At 42.7% G+C, this 20,131-nt stretch overlaps 1 protein-coding gene across 1 annotated transcript in view; it reads right to left on the bottom strand.

Annotated features, from left to right (window-relative positions):
• The window catches only part of DCDC2 (doublecortin domain containing 2), a 162,860-nt gene that overhangs the window by 18,905 nt on the left and 123,824 nt on the right, over window positions 1-20,131 (bottom strand). The window contains exon 9 of the mRNA XM_049654965.1: window positions 6,246-6,346. Coding sequence (XP_049510922.1) covers window positions 6,246-6,346 — 101 coding nt within the window. The remainder of the gene's footprint in view (window positions 1-6,245; window positions 6,347-20,131) is intronic.

Below are 20,131 nucleotides of genomic sequence, written 5' to 3'. Positions count from 1 at the left end.
AGAAAGAAAGAAAGAAAGAAAGAAAGAAAGAAAGAAAGAAAGAAAGAAACCCAAAAGAAACAGAGATATTACAGGAAAATAAAGTTTAAAATAATAGATGAATCCTTGGAGATATAAAGGAAGATATCACATCCATAAAACAAGATGCTACAAAAATGTACATTCAGAGAAAATGAAAGAGCTCTTAGAAATTAAAATATGATAACAAAAAAATCAACAGATGGAAGATAAACGCTGAAGCTTTTTGATTTTAAAAGAAGTTGAGAAAATAGAAGAAAAAATTTATAGAGATGGAACAAAGGATTTGTTCCAACAAAGATAGAACTCTTGATTTCGGCTCAGGTCATGATCTTGAGGTTCATGAGTTCAAGCCCCACATCGGGCTCTGTGCTGACAGCACAGAGCCTGCTTAGGATTCTCTCTCTCTCCCTCTTGCTCTGCCCCTCTTCACTCACACTTACTTTCTCTCTCTCTCTCTCTCTCAAAAATAAGTAAACATTAAAAAAAAACCACATTCCAAATACTTGCAGTTCCAGAAAGAGAGAAGAGGGGAGAAGGAAATCGTCAAAGAGATAGTTCAATAATTTTTTTCCAGACTGAAAAATAAGCATCTCTAAAATTTAAAAGTCCACTGGGTACCCAATCCAATAAGCAAAGGAGCTTCACCAAGGCACGTAACTGGAAATTTCCAGAACACCAGGAACAAAAGAGCCTAAAAGCTTCCAGAGAGGGGAAAAGGATTATTTACAAAGGTTCAGGAAACAGAATGGCATGAAACTTCCCAATCGGCATTGTGGTTGGAAGGACAACTAAGCAGTGGTTTCAAAATTCTGAGAGAAATCATTATGTAACCTAAAGTTTTATACCTAGCCATACAGTCAAGTTTGAGCAGAAGAAAAGGCACGTTCAGACGTGCAAAGTCTCAAAAACAATGTTCTTCCCACACAGCTGTTCCCAGGAGGCTACTAGGAGTGAGTTCCATAAAAAATGAAGGTGTGTCCAAGAAAGAGGAAGATGTGGAGGCCAAGGAATAGGAGATCTATCCCCTGGAGAAGTGAAAGAAATTCCCAAAACAATAGTAAAGAAAAACAGTGAGATAACTTGAAAAAGCAGAGCCAGAGAATACCTACCCAGCTTGAGGCAGATGATGAAGGGTCTGAGAAAAAAAATGAAGTTGAAATTTCATCATCATTGCACATGCTTTGAGTACACCAAGAGGAAATCAACCCCTGGCAGTTTAGAGATCACTTGGTAATAGCTACACAGAAAACTATACAACTGGAAAAAAAAAAAAAGGTAACTGAAGTGGGAAAGAGGAAAAGAGGGTCGCACAAGAAAGGAAACGGAACCAGAATCCATTCTGTGGCTCAAATAATATAGCAAAGATAATGTACAGGTTAAATACTGACTCAGCCAAAAATCATCATGAAATTAACGTGCAGAGAAAGAAGAGGGTCACGTGTGTGTGTGTCTGTATGCCTGTGGCCTTATTGTGGGGTGGGGGATGAGACTAAGACTTCCACACTCATTAGGGATAAAGTTAATCATACCTAAATTTGAAAAGAACAATCACAAAACTTACTTTATACCAAATTTGAGATGGCACCTAGTAAAAGGATCTCCATTATTTTATGTGCCCTTAAAATTAAAAAAAAAAAAAGCTAATTAAACTATGACATACGATCGCCTATAAGACCCAAAGGCCCAAAGATTTCAGAGACATTACCGTGGAAGGGAAGGAAGGATGTATGGATTAGAAATACAGCAGTGTGTTCGACACCAAAGAGTTCTGAACAAAGTGGTGTGTTCAAATGGGTTACCTGCGTGGAGCAGGAATCCAGCTGGGGAGGGGTGAGGCACGTGGTTGCTACTTCTGTTATAATCTTTGTTAAACTTCAAAAAAATATTATATGTGTAACTTTACTGTTAAGGGTTTAGTAAGTTTTAAATAAATAAATAAAGACTGTGTATCACAACCTCCAATTAAAAAAAAAAAAAAACGAGAAACGGTTTCACTGCTCTAGTGAAAGAGGTTCAATGATATTTAATGAAACTACTTAGCATAAAAACATGTTGTAATTCTCATTATTTTACTATTCAAAATCAACTGCAAATGGGTGAGGAAAGCTACAGCAGAATCCAAAACCACTCCAAAGCTGCTATCCCTATCTTCTGCCCTCTTCTCTCAAATGGAACAAAATGTAAAATATAACTGCTCGTTGCCTATTTTATACGTATTTATTTGCTTGTGTTCCTGAGACGGTGGGTTCTCCCATCCGGCCTTTACTTACCAGAGGCAGTGGACTTCAGTATAAAGGAGCAGGCTCATTCCACGCCTCGTTAGCTTGGAAAAGCATCAATGTACAAAGGACACATGAGTCATCAGTGCCAGGGTGTTAACACAGGTATTGGTTAGTCAGGCACTTGCTCTACTGCTTAGGAAAAAAAAGACTGATTTGGAGTGTGCATACAAAAAATAATAATAATAAATTTTTAAAAGAAAACTTTATTCCTGTTAGACCTAAACTCTGTCCTGAGAAAAGATATTTATTCCGGCCTCCCCATTTTTTTTAATGTGCCATTCTTCAGTTTTCCATGGGTTTGGAAGTAGCACTAGATGCAGGATTGTTAACCTGTCTCTAAAAAATGACAAGAGCCTGGACATGGGAACAGAATTCAGCCATGCTTTTAGATGGAATTAGTCCGCAGTTACACACACACTTAAGCACACAAACACCATGCACCGTCCAGCAGAGGCTATCAAGGACGACAGGAGGTCTGAAATTTTAAAAGCTTACCCATTAGCCTGTCGTTGGTTTCACGGACGTGGCACACGACAGAAGACTTCTGGGTCAGGGACAACGAACTTTATTGCTCACAACAGCAGAGGATCCCCGTTTGCACCCACTCCCCAAGGCCTCACCCCCACAGGGCAATGGGAAGGGGGGCTGGTGATACACATAGCGTCTCACCTTCCAGGGAAAGAACTCTCAGCTTAGGGAACCCAAATCTTTTTCTGAATACTTTCATCGGGCTCAAATATACATCCCATAAAATTTACTGTTTTAGCTAGTTTTGAACATCCAGTTCAATGGCACCATGTCTTTTATGATAGATAGTAAACCTGCCTGCCCTTTGCACCATGGGAAGACATTACCTTTACTATACCGGACAATAAACAAACCAGGCCTTTGCCCCAAGGCAGGCGTTCTCAATCTCACTACTATTAACATTCTGGACTGAACAGGTTTTTGTTGTGAGGGCTGCATTGCAAGATAATTCAGCAGCCGCCCTGGCCACTTCCCAGCAGATGCCAGTAGTCCCTCAACTGTCACAATCAAATGTCCCCAGAAACTGCCAAACAGCCCTTAGAGGCAAGACTGTCTCCAACTGAGAATGACTGTTCCAGAGGAAGTCACTAGGTCTTTCAAGGTTGTTCAAACACCCCTGAAAAGATAGTCCAGAACAAAGGCACTCTGTGCCTCTGCTTGTAATTTAGGCCCAAAAACAGGAGACTCATGGAGAATTGGCTTCCAGCAGAGGCCTCAATATTTACTTCTAGAACTTGATCTGCTTTTCAGGCACAGACAAATTACTTGGCCGATTACGGATGATAATTATATACCCCCCCCCCCCCCCACCACACACACGTGCACACATGCACACCTTTGTTCATGGCCCTCTGACTAAAGCTTTAATAGGAACCACTTAGATGATAGGAAATCAGTCCAAAGAAGTTAATAGCTATGGCCCAAAAGGGAGTGTATGTTAGTGTCACTCACAGCTGAACCAAGTAGTATATACAATGACTACATTTCCTTTCTTACGAAGGAATTTTTTCTTTCTTTAAGGCAATAATTGACTTTTTTTTTTTTTTTTGCATTTAATACTCTTCCCCCAGATTACTCAGATGCTTTTAAACTGGACAGACCTGTATTCAAATATCAACTCCTGGGGCACCTGGGTGGCTCAGTCGGTTCAGCGTCCGACTTCAGCTCAGGTCATAATCTCGCAGTTCGTGGGTTTGAGCCCCACGTCGAGCTCTGTGCTGACAGCTGGGAGCCTGGAGCCTGCTTCGGATTCGGTGTCTCCCTCTCTCTCTGCCCGCCCCCCCCAACCACACCCAACCACAGGTGCTAGCTAAGTCCAGCTCTAGTCAAAGAAGAAAGTAAGCCTGACCTTCTGTTACCCGGTTTTTATTTCCTTCAAACCGACATCAGTGTGTGGACGGTGCCCACCTTTTACCAACCTGTTTAACTCAGTCTCTCTGCACACTTCTATTTCAATAGGCTAGCCCTCTCCAGTCGAATGAGAAATCAAGCTCTGTGGACACTTATCCAAGGCCGTTCAGGTAGTTTCAGAGACCAGCTCCCTCTGTTGGCTCCTTGAGATACCAAACTTACAAAGAAAGAAATACCAGGGCGCCCGGGTGGCTCAGCGGGCTACCTGTCAGCCTCCTGATTTCGGCTCAGGTCATGATCTCATGATTCGTGAGTTTGAGCCCCACGTCAGGCTCTGTGCTATCAGCACAGAGCCTGCTTGGGATTCTCTGTCTCCCTCTCTCTCTGCCCCTCCCCTGTTGGCGCGTGTGCGCTCTCTCTCTCTCTCTCTCTCTCTCTCTCTCATAAATAAATAAATAAACATTAATTTTTTTTTTTAAATAAAGAAATACCTATCACAGATTTTGAAACTTGTTAAGTGATTAACAAAGAGAATTCTCTTCTGGTAATAATGGTATGATTTGGTTTGATTTTTGACATTTTGGCTTTGGAATAGAAATGAGTCTGGTTTGTGGCAGCTGTTACGTGCTGTATACACATGATGATTACTCTTCCTTGTCTTAAAATGTAACATTTAATTATAGCTTCACAGAAGACTTCAAATTCCATTTTCCCTCAGGGGAAAAAAAATACCTTTAACTGGAGTTTACAAAAAATTATTAGTTGTAGCTAATCCTGGGTAATAAATTGGATTTTTGAAATCTGTGTGATTTTTAACGCATTAGGCTTTTCATCAGGAAGGTGATGCTTACAGAAAATGCCCGTAGAATAATCAAGTAGCAATCTCACTGCCACACTGCTAGGACAAATACAATTGAGAAGATCATCTATGGAACTTGCTGGATTGTGAAATTTGCTTTCTGAAAAGGAAGTATCACATAATAGTCCAAGGACAAGTGGCAAATCCTAGTGACTTCTTGTTCCCTTTAGCCAGGGGTATGATTTCCCCCTCCCCAACCTAAATTCCAATCCTCCATATAGAAATGTAAGAAATCTGCTTGAATTGTATTAAAAAGCCTACCTGACTTATTTCTTGCATCATTTAGTGAACACTAACACTCCCTCATCCCTTCTACAAGCACATGTACACACACCCAGAGTCTCTCTCTCTCTCTCTTTCTCTCTCTCCCTTTCTCTCCCTCTCCCCTCCCCCCTACAAATACAGTGTTCCGTTGGCCTAAAAGGAAAATCAACAGAAGACACAGCAAATACTTGAGTTGCATCTGTATAGGCAATTCTTCTATGAAAACCAAAATCCAACCACAGCAATTTCAAAGACCCTACAGGAGAGAATATCACAGCATTCAAAACAAACAGAAAGAAAGAAAGAAAGAAAGAAAGAAAGAAAGAAAGAAAGAAAGAAAGGCAAACTCCTTTTCTAAATGGAGGAATTTTTTTCTAGATAAAAACCCCATCAGTATTTTTTTTCTGTATCAAACTTTGTCCCTCTTTGCATCCCCTGGCTTACCCCCCAATGCACCTTATTCTTCAATGTTATTTATTAAAGTTACATCTTTTTCCAGAATTACCAAAACAAAAAAAAATAAAAAAAGACAGTCCAAATGGCTGTTCTCTTTGTAGGAGTACCAGGAAGACCTGAAGGTGTGTTGTGTTGTCTTGTGTTTAACATTGTTTGGCCACCTGACTACCTGAGAGGGTTTAACCAGCACCTGCGTGGGAACAGCCTGAGGCCGGTAACGCAGGACTGGAAAGAAAGAAGTGACAATTGGTTTAGGCGCATTTTTAAAGACATGGGAAAAAAAAAGAGGTTAGAGAAGGAGAGAGCCAAAGCATAAGACACTCTTAAAAACTGAGAACCAACTGAGGGTTGATAGGGGGTGGGAGGGAGGGGAGGGTCGGTGATGGGTATTGAGGAGGGCACCTTTTGGGATGAGCACTGGGTGTTGTATGGAAACCAACTTGACAATAAATTTCATATTAAAAAAAAAAAGACATGGAGACTACCTGATCAACTGGGATCTCGACTTGAGTATCTTCATCTTCTTGGACTTCTGCTGCCCCCTGTGTCTCAGACCTCTCTGCTCCAGCTTTGAAGACGCCTTCATCTATTATTGGAGACAAATGCACAGCGAAAATCAAAATCCAACTGTGACATCGTGTGGCTGAACGCTGAAATTACAATCAAATACCTAACGAAGACCATGTTTTCTAATAGGTATTTTGGCTCCCTTTGTACCCTCTCCCCCAATTCTTCTGCATTTCACACTGGGAAGAGGGACAGTGGCCAAGATGAGGTGGACCCAGCAGGGCAGAGCTGCGTCCCAGACCCCTCTCTCACCCTCTGGCTGCTGACTTAGTAACACAACCCTGCAGATGTATTTAGACAGAGAGGACCTCGCACCTATTATCTGCTCGCCGCTCCTATCCAGGAAGCAGTGACGATGCTTGGTGCCTGAAAACACTAGTTTTAGAAGCTCTCCTTTCTGAAGAGAAATCACAGAGCTGACTCTGGGTCTCACACAAATCAATCTTTTATTTTGCAGATTTCCGCAGGATTTTCACAACCTAGGTCTTAAAATCCTTAGGTGTAAAATGGAACCTAAATCTCTAAGACTTTAGGTTAAGCTCCCGTGACCTGTTTTCCCCACTGAAAGCAGCGATAGCTGTTTTCCGTATCTGAAGTCGTTTTCCTGTTTCCCCTCAGTCTTGTCTCCTCCGGGCCACATCATCAAAGAATCCCAGAACCGTCTGTCATTCTCTCTGCGTGCCCCCCGAGTAGGTTTAAGGCTTCGGTCCTTCTCACAGAGGTTTCCTCTGGCCAATTTTTAAGGATCTCCAGGAATGGAGAACTCACCTCCTTCTCTGCTAATCTATTATAGGACTAGATTACCCCCTGCACTGTACCAAGTACAGTTTCACCTTTTGTCTTGAAACCCCCTCTATTTCCCCCATAGAAGCTTGCTTCCCAGAGCACAGTGACCGGACACGTGTCACATGAAAACACTCCATAGTGTTCAAGTTATAAAGTCACTCTTGATTAAACGTAAAACAGATTTTTACATTCGTGGAGGCTCAGTGATGTAAAAGGCACCGTGCCAGTCGATGTGGCCACCTAAGGTATAAATGAGGTGTGGACTGTCCTCTCAAGTTGCCTGCAGACCAATGCGCGTCTGTACAGACATGCACACACGCCCCCAGTAGGGCTCCCTGACAAAGCACTGTAAAAGGGGGTGTATCCAAGGGCTGCGGGCACTTAGCCCTTCTGGTTTCTCCTAGAGAAACCATTTTCCTTTTTAATTACTTTTTTTTGTACCTTGACTAGATATTGGCTGCTCTACTCTCCTTTTTAAAAAGGAGACAGCTGCCCTCAAAGCTGATTATATGCCTAAGATTAATTCGCATGGATTAACTCATTTTGAGGATTATCTACAGCAATCATTCACTCCCAGGCTGGTCCTTCCTATCACTCAACAAAGTCTTTCCACCCACTGATCCCTTCTTCCATCGGCTCTTGTATGCTTACGCCATCCAGAGTAATTTTTCATTCATGGGTTTTCTCACTTAAATCATCTATAGGTACGTGAACATTAAAAATATACACGTATATAGGAATCCTTACAAAACCATTACCAATGATGATGCCGGCATTGTCATTACCACTAGTACTAATCCTCCCCCAAAGACATGTACCATACGGCATATCTAAGGATTATGTCCTGCCTCTGTCCTGTCTTGCAACCAAGAACACGGATCCACAATGAAATCTCAGCCAAAATCCCAGCCACCTCAGAAGAAAGAATATAGAAAGTGAAACAGAGAATGCGATGACGTCCTCACAGATGTAGGAATAAATGCACAGAGTTCTGGTCGTGCACTGAACAAAGCCATCCTTGACCCAACAAAAGTGCAGGGAAAGCCACCGCAAGGGGCTAGGAAAATAACTTACAATTATTCTGTCATAAAGGAGGAAAAGGGGAAAGGAGTAGTCCAGTCCACAAAAGTGGAGGCAACAGAGACTGGGTAAGCTATTGGTCTCTCAAGGACTTGGAACTTGAACCTTGGAACTCAAGGCAACAATGGTGGAAACAACAGAAATAAATACTGCCTTATTCACATGTGGAGTTCGTAACCTTGTGGATGTTCCCAGGCAGATTTCGAAACACAGGCCGCACAATTTATCAAATGTTATCTCCAGTATGGTTTTAAAAGGAAAACCAGGCATGTGTGACATTCATTGCTACCTTCTGGATTACTTTAGAAGACAACAATCACACTCAGCCCCGAAATGTCCCTGGAGTCAAACCTGCAGAGAAGGACGCTACACTATGGCGATGACCTAAGTACCTGACTTTTTGGGTGACATTTTAGCATTCATGTGTTGCACTTGCTTTCAAAGACACTCCCAAGAGCAACCTACAGATACAAACGGAATATATTCTTAAATACTCACATTCAACGAAATGCTTAACTGTATCCAACCAGAACTACAAATGACTTACCGATGTGTTTCAGAATAAACATTTCACCGGAAAAGAAAAATGAAATCAATGGTAACAAATAAAATAAAATTGAAAGGGCGCTGGAATGGAAAATGGCAGCCAACAGGGTAGAAAAGGCAAAGAGACAAATCAAGAACACTCACTGTCCTGTGTGACGACACAGAGAACAGAAAGAGAAAAGTGTGCGTCTGTGGCATGGGCAGAGGGCCTTGCTCATCAGTGAACTGATGTCTGTCTCCTGCAGCAGAGCAAGAAGGGAAGGTCAGAAGGGAAGTCACAGGAACAGTGGCAACAAAAGGAAAGAAAAGGAACAACAGCTAGAAAATTACTCTGATAGGAGACAGCCTACTAGGATTTCAACGTTTACTATACATGTTATATACAATTAAAAATAGAGAAATAGGAATTTCTAGAGAAAAAAACATTTTCACACAGCATGCGCTGATTATGAACTGTTTATATAATATGTTTGCATTTTTGAAAACGTGGAAAATGAAGAAAATAAACATCCTTCTAACCTCATGATGCAGAGACAGTCACCTCTAATAATTTGACAGCAGATTTTCCCTCCCTTTCTCTCTCCCTCCTTCTCCTTACACACACACACACACACACACACACACACACACACACACACACACAGATGCGCGTGCGCACACACTCATTCATGAAAGTGGAATCTTACTGTACATATAATTTTCTAAGGCTGTTTTTTACTTTAAAATCACATCCTGAGCATTTCCCGTATCACTAAATGTTATCTTAACACAGGAAGTTGCTGCACGTGGTATACCACACTGCAATTAAGGGACAATACTGAACGACGAAAAATTGTTTTTAAACGAATAGGGTGCATTTCATTCATCTGATCAATGGGTAAATATGTATCAGGGTCCAACACACAAAAGTCACCCTGGGACACCTGAAAGGGTTGCTCTTTACAGGCTTAGCATCTTGTGGAAAGGTCACAGAGTCATGGGCTATTTATCTTTCCAGGTACATGCCTTGTAGCTCCTTTCCTGCCTTATGGGTCCTTGTTTGCCGGGAATAAGCACAGTGCCCTGCCCACTAAGTCCTCGGGAAATGCTTACTGAAATTTAAGTCAAAAGACAAGTTCCTGGTTTGATCTCTCTCTCCCATGTTGAGTCCCCTCTAGCTCTATGCCCCTTTAACCCTGCCCCCTGCACCGTGGCCAAGTATTGAATTTTCTCTTCCAAAATGTCCCCTGAGCATGTGAACATCCTGGTTTTGATACAATTTTGACTTATGTGATTAACTCATATAAATCCCCAGTCTCTCCACTGAATGTCTCATTTTAGAGGCAACCTCCCCAATCTGGTCTTCTCCATCCTGTATCTATCACCTGAGTGCTTTCAATACTCAGGTGATGAACCGTTCCACACCCAGGCCTCAATACTCTGGCTTCTCAACTCCACTGAGATCTCCAACTCTGCCTTACCACACGTCCTCTTCATCCCGTGCAGGGACTGCCATCACAGCCCGCCTGCAGAGCCCACGGTGTTAGCTCACGTCTCACGCCTGTGCCCTCAACATCCAGGTGATGCCTTTCAGCCTTGTCCCTGTGCGGCTGCCTGTTAGAGTCTAGGAGTCTGGCGCTCTCTCTCTCCATTTCTCCATTTCGCTCTCCGGGTTTCAGCAGCGCTGCTGGCTGCTGCTTCTCAGTCTCCTTGGCCAACTCAGCCTTCTCTGTCCACCCTCTAAGTGGTGGACCACTATTCTCTACTCACACACTCTCCTTAGACAAGCTCACCAAGATCATGGTTTGAACACCAGCCATAGGCCAATGACTCTCTGATCTGTACCAGCCTCTTCAGAGATCCCCAAACTTGTATCTCCAATTACCTAACTTGACATCTCACCTTTGATATCAAATGGGCATCTTAACATCATCAAAAGAGAACTCTGTTCCTCTGCCGGCCAACTGCCCATCAACTCTATTCCCCACTCTGGGAAATGGCAGTACCACTCAATCCCCAAATCTTGGAATTATCCTGACTTCCTTCTTGCTCTCATTCCATGTATCCATTCCATTGTTGTCTTGTCAATTCAATTTCCTTTTAAATATATCCCAAATCTGTGAATATTATCCCTATTTCCATTATCAACTTGGAGTAATCATCATTATCTGCAGGATGGGCAATTGCAAAGCTTACACATCAACATCTCTCTTCTTCAACTCTTGCTATCCTGTAATTCATCCCCCACAAAATAGCCAACTGCACTCAACAGATGATAAAAAGTATTTAGAAACTCTCTCACATCGTTCCATCATGCATAGAACCCAAGGTCTTTACCATGGCTCACAAGGGTGTGATCTGGTACTTACCTCCTTCTTGGCACACGCTTCCTATCACATTCCCTTTGCCCATTAAACTCCAGCTACATTCTGCTTCTCCAACAGAAAGTTCATTCCCACCTTTGTACTTCTTATGCCTTCTCCCTGAAATATTCTTTCCCCTTTTTTCACAATACTGGCTGCTCCTTATCACACAGATCTCAGGAAACCCTCCTCCTTCCTATTCCAGTAGCCACCCAGTCATTCATATTGTTTTTTTTTTTTTTTAACGTTTATTTATTACTGAGAAACAGAGAGACACAGAGCATGAGCAGGGGAGGGGCCGAGAGATGGAGAGACACAGAATCGGAAGCAGGCTCCAGGCTCTGAGCCGTTAGCACAGAGCCCCGACGCGGGGCTCGAACTCACAAACCGCGAGATCATGACCTGAGCCGAAGTCGGACGTTTAACCGACTGAGCCACCCAGGCGCCCCAATATTGTTGTATTTTAATTCTCTGACTAGCACCTACTACTAGCTGACATTTTCTCAGGTTTATTTTCCTGTTTTAGTGTTTGCCAGTCTCCACCAAACCATAAGCTCCAAGAGAGCGGGTACCATGCCCCGTCGTTTAATGCTGTATCCCCAGCATGTAACAGAGTTCTGCACACAGTCGTTCAAATGGTATTTGTTGAGAGAATGAAGATATTTGCTGCACTGAAATAAAATGTAAGGAGCATCCACTCATTCACTATTTTTAAAGACTTTGTTTTTAAGTAATCTCTACCCCCAGTGTGGGGTTCAAACTCACCACCCCAAGATCAAGACTTGCATGCTCCACCAACTGAGCTAGCCAAGCACCCCAGGAGCATGCCATTTAGAAGCCAGGAGCCAGCGGATTAATTCTTCATGCCCTTACATGGTTTATACCCCCATCTGGCCAACAGGTGGCAGTACAGCATCTGAATGAGGAGGGGGATAATAATGAAGGTTGAAGAGAAATAAGGCTGGAGTGTGGCTAACACAGGGATCAACTATGTATGCTATTGTGGTGGGCAAAGTAACAGCCCCCCAAAGACACCCATGTCCTAATCCCCTGTTACTGTCATTGCGCTACATTGCATGGCAGAGGCGAATTAAGGCTCAAGATAGAATTATTGTTGCTAATCAGCTGGCCGCGAGATGGGGAGACTGTCCCGTATTATCCTCGTGGACCCAGTGTAATCACAAAGGTCCTCATAAATGAGAGAGAGGGGCAAGAGGATGGGGGTCATGGTGACAGCGTGTGAGAAAGGCTCGCCAGGTCATGGCTGGCTTTGGAGATGGAGGGGGACATAAACCAGTGAACTGTAGACGACCTTCGAAAACTGAAAAAGGCAAGGGTAAAAATTTTCCCCCTTAGAGACTCCAGAAGGAACAAAGCCCTGACAGGGCTCTGATTATAGGCCAATGAGGACCATTTTGGAATTCTGACCTCCAGGACTGTAATATCAAGAATCTGTATGTTGTCGTAAAGTGCCCAGTTTGTGGTGAGTTGTTACAGCACCAATAGGAAACTAATACACCATGTGTCTAAAAGTCATGGTCTAGGGGCGCCTGGATGGCTCAGTCAGTTAAGCACCCCACTTCAGCTCAGGTCATGATCTCTCAGTTCGTGAGTTCAAACCTCACACTGGGCTCACTGCTGTCAGCACAGCCTGCTTCAGATCCTCTGTCCCCATCTCTCTCTCTCTCTCTCTCTCTCTCTCTCTCTCTCTCTCTCCCTCTCTCTGCCCCTCCCCTGCTCATGCTCTTTCTCTCTCAAAAATAAAATAAAAAACATTAAAAAATAAAAATAAAATAAGTAAATAAATAAGGAAAAGTCATGGTCTAGAGAGAATATCAGGGCAGTAGCCATGGCAAATCCCCTTTCCGACTCCTGCAGGCGCCTGCTGGATGGGGTGTTCAGAAAAGCCCCTGTAAACCCACTGCTTTTTGTTCTCCTGCTATCACCTCTCTTTCTCACTCCTCTACAAGGTGCAAAAACCAGCACCACCCCCCAGACTCCCACCCATCTGCCAGAAGAAAAGGGATTCAATTTTTTTAATGTCTTCCCCTACCCGAAAACATCTGTAATAAAAACCATTCGCTAACAAACTAAAGAGCAGGGATAAATTTGATACACAATACTGCTCCCATTCAATTACTACATTAAGGATCAAATCCAACGCTCTGATGCACACACACCCACATTCAGCTCTAATCTCTCCTGTTTGAATCGCAAAGAGACATTTTTAGTGTATATTACACCGTAAAGCAACAGCAAAGACGCTGGTAAAAAATAAAAACGCTCAATTATTTTTCACTTGTCCCTTATGAATTTTATTGCCTAAAGAATGAAACGGCACCACTGTGGAGTTCATAATAAATAGGAATCCGTTTCCCTGCAGAAAGGGAAAATAGACACTCATGTTTGTTTAGTTTCCACAACTAGAACAGGAGAAATGAAGAGTTTTCCCGGTTTCAGGGTGTCGATATTTCAGTTGAGTAGTGTCACAATACTCTAACGTTCTTGAGTAAGAGAAGTTACCAAGTGATGAATGACACACGCAAGTAACTGATGAGAATTAGTGTTTAAGCCCAACCATCTTGTTTAAGGCGTACCTCCTCACCAGAATTACTAAAAATTATTTTTAAATAGCATGATAAGCCATATTTTGATGTGCTCCGTGTTTGAAATCAATGGAAACTTATCAGGGCAAAGAAGAAAAATAATGGAGTGATGCCTGGTTCTGAGTACTTTATGGAAATATTAGATATCTACTAAGTGGAAGTTCTACATGTAAGCAAGAAAAGTTTAATGTGACTATAAACATTTTACTATGATTTACTACTGAGACTGACTCATACAGAAATGCTCAATTAGAAACAAGACATTGATTTTAAAATGTAGCTCATTAAACCCAGTAGAGAAAAAAAAATGTGGGAAACAAGGAGTCTGTAACTTTCAGTGTATAAGACAACACTCTAAGAAGAAAAAAATATCTAGGCTTACTTACAAGAAAAATCACGCACTCTTTCTATGTTGTCACATCAGTTACCAGAGGCAGAATTAAGATCAAAATTGGCAAGGAGACAAAGAAGTTATCTTCATTAGCTAACGTTAATGGGATCCCCACGCACACGTGAAATGTATTGAATTTCTAACACGTAACTCTTCGTGGAGATAGATTTTTGTCATCATATCTTACTGAAATTTAAAGAAAGTGCTTCCGGAAAGCTGGCCCAGTGTGAAGCAGTCTCCCTACGTTCAGGAAGCAGCGAGGCAGAGAGGAAGAATGGGCCCACGTGCAACGGCGTGTCCTCGTGAGAGGACGTTGGCCAACCCGCCCCTGACCGTCGGTGGGACGTAGCCCATGTCCTCCCACCACTTCCCCAGATTAAATCATATTATCATCGGGAAGAATCAGATCAAACGGCAGCTAATGTTCTGAGCACGTCTGAGATGGTACCGCCATGTAACCCAAATGTTTTTTAATCGCTGACCTTCTCCCTATGTTTCATCATGTCCCACAAACTCACCTGGAAACTCTTTACAGAAACCAGAATATCACAAGATTTCATCTTCTTTGGCAATTCAGAATAGTACGTGACAATGACCATATCCATACACTTATGGAAGCTGAGTTTTCTCAATCGCGGTGAAATATTTGACTTCTTTCCATTCCCTGACTTCCTCTCCAGGGTATTAACTATCAACTGCTCTGTAACTGATGTTTAAATCTGTTTGCATCTATTAAGCAACTGTAACTCTTTGCATAGAGTTGATCTTAACCGCCATGGTTATTTTACCTTGGCTTTAAATGGGTGCAACACAATTTTCCAAGTGTAAGCACAACTTAAAAGTAGGATTATTATCGTTGACCACCCCAGCCAGATCACAGACAATTTTGTTCTTATCCCTACATTTCTGCATTAATCTTTTTTAGATACATATGTTTCAGATTTTTATCAAAATTAGTAATATTCAGGGGCACCTGGGTGGCTCAGTCGGTTAGGTGTCTGACTTCGGCTCAGGTAATGATCTCACGGTTTATGAGTTTCAGCCCCATGTCGGGCTCTGTGCTGACAGCTGGGAGCCTGGAGCCTACTTTGGATTCTGTGTCTCCCCCTCTCTCTGCCCCTCCCCTGCTCATGCTCTGTCTCTGTCTCTCAATAATAAATGTTAAAAATTTTTAAAATAAAAATAAAAAAATTAATATTCAGAGTTACAAAGAATGAAGCATGCACTTACAATATATAGAATTCATGACTTTTTTAATAAGTGGTTTATTTATTTACTTTAATTTTTTTTATCTTGGAAAGATAGCATGCAGGAGCAGGGAAGGGACAGAAGGAGAGGGAGAGACTGAGAGAGTACTCTCTCAAAAATAAACATTAAAAGAAATGTTTTTAAACAAAAAATAAATTAAAAAAGAAAAAGAAAACTTTGTCTCACAGAACAGACTCTGAACTTGATCTTAAAGATGATGAAGACCCTCTGGGGGACTGGGGGCAGGGCACTGTCCTGAAAGAGGGCTGCCTCGATGGATGGGGTTGGGGAACCCCGGGCAGGGTGTGTGTGGAGGGAGGAGATAGGGAAGGTACCACTCAAGGTGCTCTCGCAGTTCACTGCCGAGCAGGAGGCATCAGGTCAGAGTGAGCAGACTGGCTGAGATGTAGGAAGGAAAGGCTGGAATGTGGGTCGGAAGCTACCACAGGCTGGTAGCCTGCAGAGTTCCCACAATGGGATGGGAGCTAGGGCAGGGAATGACAGGTCCTCAGGTCCAGAGCACAGAACCCGCAGCACCTGTTGTGGTGGCAGGAAAGGCACTGCTCTGGGGACTGTGGTCTGCACAGTCCTGTAGGTCCCGCGTGAAGGCAGCACCAGAGGGATGGGCAGAGTGGACACAAGGGAAGCAAGGCTGTCCTGGCATGGTTCCGTGACTGCCTGGAGGGAAAGGGATGAGGTGAAAGAGCCACAGGGGACTCAGGTTTACAGCCTGGATGCATAAGCGATTAGTAGCACTATTTACCAGGATGAGAGCCAGAGGACAAGGGGGGCGGGGGTGGGTGGTGAGAAGGGAGGCAAGGAGTTCTGAATTGGATGTACTGGCTGGAGTCTCCTGGTAAGCATCTCCACAGACACATCAAGGTAAGTGGCTGGAAATACAAACGTGTTAACTAGGATAAAGCTCTAGGAGGAGGATACTGATCTGGGAACGGTCAGAATGCAGTTGGTAAATAAAGTCATGGGTCTAGGGGCACCGGGTGGCTCAGTCGGTTGAGCGTCTGACTTCAGCTCAGGTCATGATCTCACGGCTCGGGAGTTCAAGCCCCGCATCGGGCTCTGTGCCGACAGCTCAGAGCCTGGAGCCTGCGTCGGATTCTGTGTCCCTCTCCCGCTCTGCCCCTCCCCTGTTCATGTTCTGTCTGTCTCTCCCTCTCTCTCAAGAATAAATAAACATTAAAAAAAAATTAAAATGTAAAGTCATGGGTCTGGACAATAACCTGCAATGAGAAGAGAAGATGATTGGGGGCTAAAGTTCAAGGAGACAGCATTTAAGGGATGGGAAGAGGAGGAATGTGCAAAGACTGACAACAAATAAGGACAGGGATGAGAGAGAGAGAGAGAGAGAAAGAAAGGAAGGAAGGAAGGAAGAAGGAAGGAAGAGGAAAGAAAGAAAGAAAGAGGAAAGAAAGAAGAAAGGAAGGAAGGAAGGAAGATGGAAGGAAGAAAGAAGAAAGAAAAGAAAAAAAGAGAAGAAAAAGAAAGAAAGAAAAGAAGGAGGGAAAGAAAGAAAGAAAGAAAGAAAGAAAGAAAGAAAGAAAAGAAAGGAAAGGAAGGAAGATGGAAGGAAGAGGAAAGAAAGAAAAGAAAAAAAAAGAGAAAGAAAGAAAGAAAAGAAAAGAAAAGAAGAAAAGGAAGGAAAGAAAGAAAGAAACAAACAAACGAATGAGCAAGCTGTCCAGGAAGCCCTGGGAAAATGAAAGCAACAACAAAGGAGCGATGGGTAAAGTGTCCTCCAACGTTGGCATGCCAGTGATCGGTCAACAAGGTGAGAGGAACCTCAGTAGAGCATGAAGACCGGCTTACACTGGGGTGTGGTTTGAAAAAGCGGTGAAGAAGTGAAGACAGGAGTGTGGACCGCTCTTCCCAGATGATTCCCTGTGAAGCAGAGAGGTCCTATAAAACCGAACTCAGAGGCCACGGAGGTAGCAAGGGCTGAACGGAGGTCAAATCCCATCTTTTCTGACTCTCGCCTTCCAATGAATTTGTCACAGATGTCAGCACCATAAAGCTGTTGCTAAGCCTATGTCCCCCATGCATGAGCACATCTAATGAAATCCAATCATTCTTGCAGAAACTCAAACAGTTCATCCATTCATGCCCAAGTTAAACCAAAGCGGACCACCTTCTTCTCGATGACATAAATGTAACTAGAAACTGTATGTCATGAAAATACCAATCATTCTTGCTATGCAGACATTTACTGGAGTTCACACCTTAGCTAAAACGCCTGAATGAATTACAACATGGTAATCTGTCTGCAGGGAGTTGGGGTGAGGAGGCGGCAGGACCAGACGGACAGAAGGTTGCACGCAGAACCCATCCCAGGAAACAAGGCACCTGCAACTTGCGTGCCTAATTAGCATGGTCATTAACAATCACCTCAGACAAAGAAATAAAAGACTCCTTAGCTTCAGAAAACTACTAAGAATTCATGCAAGGAATCCCCAAAACCCAAGACCGGAGAGAAACGCGGATTTGAAATTTTTTTTTTTTTTTTAATTTTTTTAACGTTTATTTATTTTTGAGACAGAGAGAGACAGAGCATGAGCGGGGGAGGGGCAGAGAGAGAGGGAGACACGGAATCCGAAGCAGGCTCCAGGCTCTGAGCCGTCAGCCCAGAGCCCGACGAGGGGCTCGAACTCACGGACCGTGAGATCGTGACCTGAGTTGAAGTCTGACGCCGAACAGACTGAGCCACCCAGGCGCCCCAGGATTTGAAATTTTCAAACTCTATCTGCAGTCAATGAAACTTGAGACACAAGACCGAAAAACTTTTCTAGTTATTTGTTTCCAAATTACAAACACAGTGTAGACTTAAGGGATTGAATACCCGGCCCAAACACGAAACTGGACTGTGCATTTTAAAAAGTTGGTTACTAATCCCAATTATTACTAAATTACTCCTTTGAGAATCTAAGACTCGAACATGTGCTTTCATCTACCAGCAACAATATGCTTTAAAATACTATGCTCGACAATGCCAATACCACTGTAATTATATGAAGCAAGTTATCACCGCTTTCCAAAGTCATCTAATCCTGAGACGGGCACTGGAGATTCTGTGAGCTGTGGTCCTCACTCAGGGTAAGGAGATACACAGCGCAATGTGCCAATAAGCCCAAATCAGTCATTCTGAATAAAGGGATCGGACAATTTGTCATCTCATCTACTTGGCGCAGGTAGCATGCCTGAACTGTTCACTAAATCTGAGTGAGGGCATTTTCAATTTAACCGTTCCAACATTTTACAGACCGCATGCTTCCATTTGCCTTAGACAACTGAAGTGAGATCGCTTAAACACTTAGCATTTCAGGTGTTTTATATCCGCTCCACAGTAATTCCTGGAGAGGATGATAAATTTTGATCAGAATTGATGCCCTGCTAAAGATGTAACTTAGCTTTGACTGATGGTTACCCTTCCACCTTAACATGCAGTGGTAAGCTACAATATATTCAATTCAGCTTATCTTTATGTGTAAACTCTATAATTCAAGGAGCTGCCATCAATAAATAGTAGACAAAAACAAATTTTTGTGTGAGATGTCTTTCTCTGCAGTATCTATCATGTTCCAAATTTTATTTAAAATAGTCTGAGATAAATGCACTTACGGGAGTCTACTGGATTCTATCGTAAGATGACTATAGAACCACAAATATGCCCACATATCAGCAAGTGATATAGACATTCAGATATAAAGTGACTATATATTCACTTGGTACAAAATTTGAGAGAACCAAGGAAACATAAAATATCACACCATCAATGGGAAAAGTGATCTTGATAGCTTCAATCAATGATGGGAAATACACAGATTAGGTACAAAATAGTACTATTTCTTACAAAACGACCACGAAAGAAAACAGATCAAAACAAATCAGTCTGCATTTTGCTCACTTAGACTTAATGCTGTTCCAATAACAGATATTGAATGAGTATCTGCCAGATTCTATAATCTTTCACTTGGTATTGAGACTTAGAGACTTAGTGTGTATTATAATAAAAATCTATGGGACACCTGGGTGGCTCAGTCGGTTAAGCATCCGACTTTGGCTCAGGTCATGATCTCACAGCTCACGAGTTAGAGCCTGCGACGGGCTCTGTGCTGACAGCTCAGAGCCTGGAGCCTGCTTCGGATTCTGTGTCTCCCTCTCTCTCTGTCTCTCCCCCACTTACACTCTCTCTCTCTCTCAAAATAAACATTAAAAAACATTTTTTTAATATATTGATGCTGCACTTTTCCAAAAATAGAAAACACTCTCCTCTAGCATTTTTCCCTGTGACTGAAGTTCATCAGCTATCAGTTTCATTCCGAATGGAATAATTCCGGATCCTTGGGCTTGCACAATGGTATCTTTTTGTAAATGTTTATTTATTTTTGAGAGAGAGAGAGAGAGAGAGACAGAGTGTAAGTGGGGAAGGGGCAGAGAAAGAGGATGACACAGAATCCGAAGCAGGCTCCAGGCTCTGAGCTGTCAGCACAGAGCCCGATGTGGGGCTTGAACTCACAAACCACAAGATCATGACCTGGGCGGAAGTCAGATGGCTCAACCGATGAGCCACCCAGGTGCCCCCAGAATGGTATCTTTCAAATATCCTTGCTTCTTTCTTAATTGATAATTGAGAAATACCAATAATCTACTTGTTTTAATCTTGGGGAGGGGGAAAACAGAAATAAAGTAATCTTTCATTGGATTTTCATTAACCTATAATTTTTATGTATTCTCATTGCATTAAGTCAGTAAGAACTAACTTTTGGTTGGTTATTAAGATGTTTTGCATACTT

The sequence above is a fragment of the Panthera uncia genome, assembly GCF_023721935.1.
Source record: "Panthera uncia isolate 11264 chromosome B2 unlocalized genomic scaffold, Puncia_PCG_1.0 HiC_scaffold_25, whole genome shotgun sequence".
Classification (NCBI taxonomy): Eukaryota; Metazoa; Chordata; class Mammalia; order Carnivora; family Felidae; genus Panthera; species Panthera uncia.
This window is presented reverse-complemented; position numbering and strand designations above follow the sequence as displayed.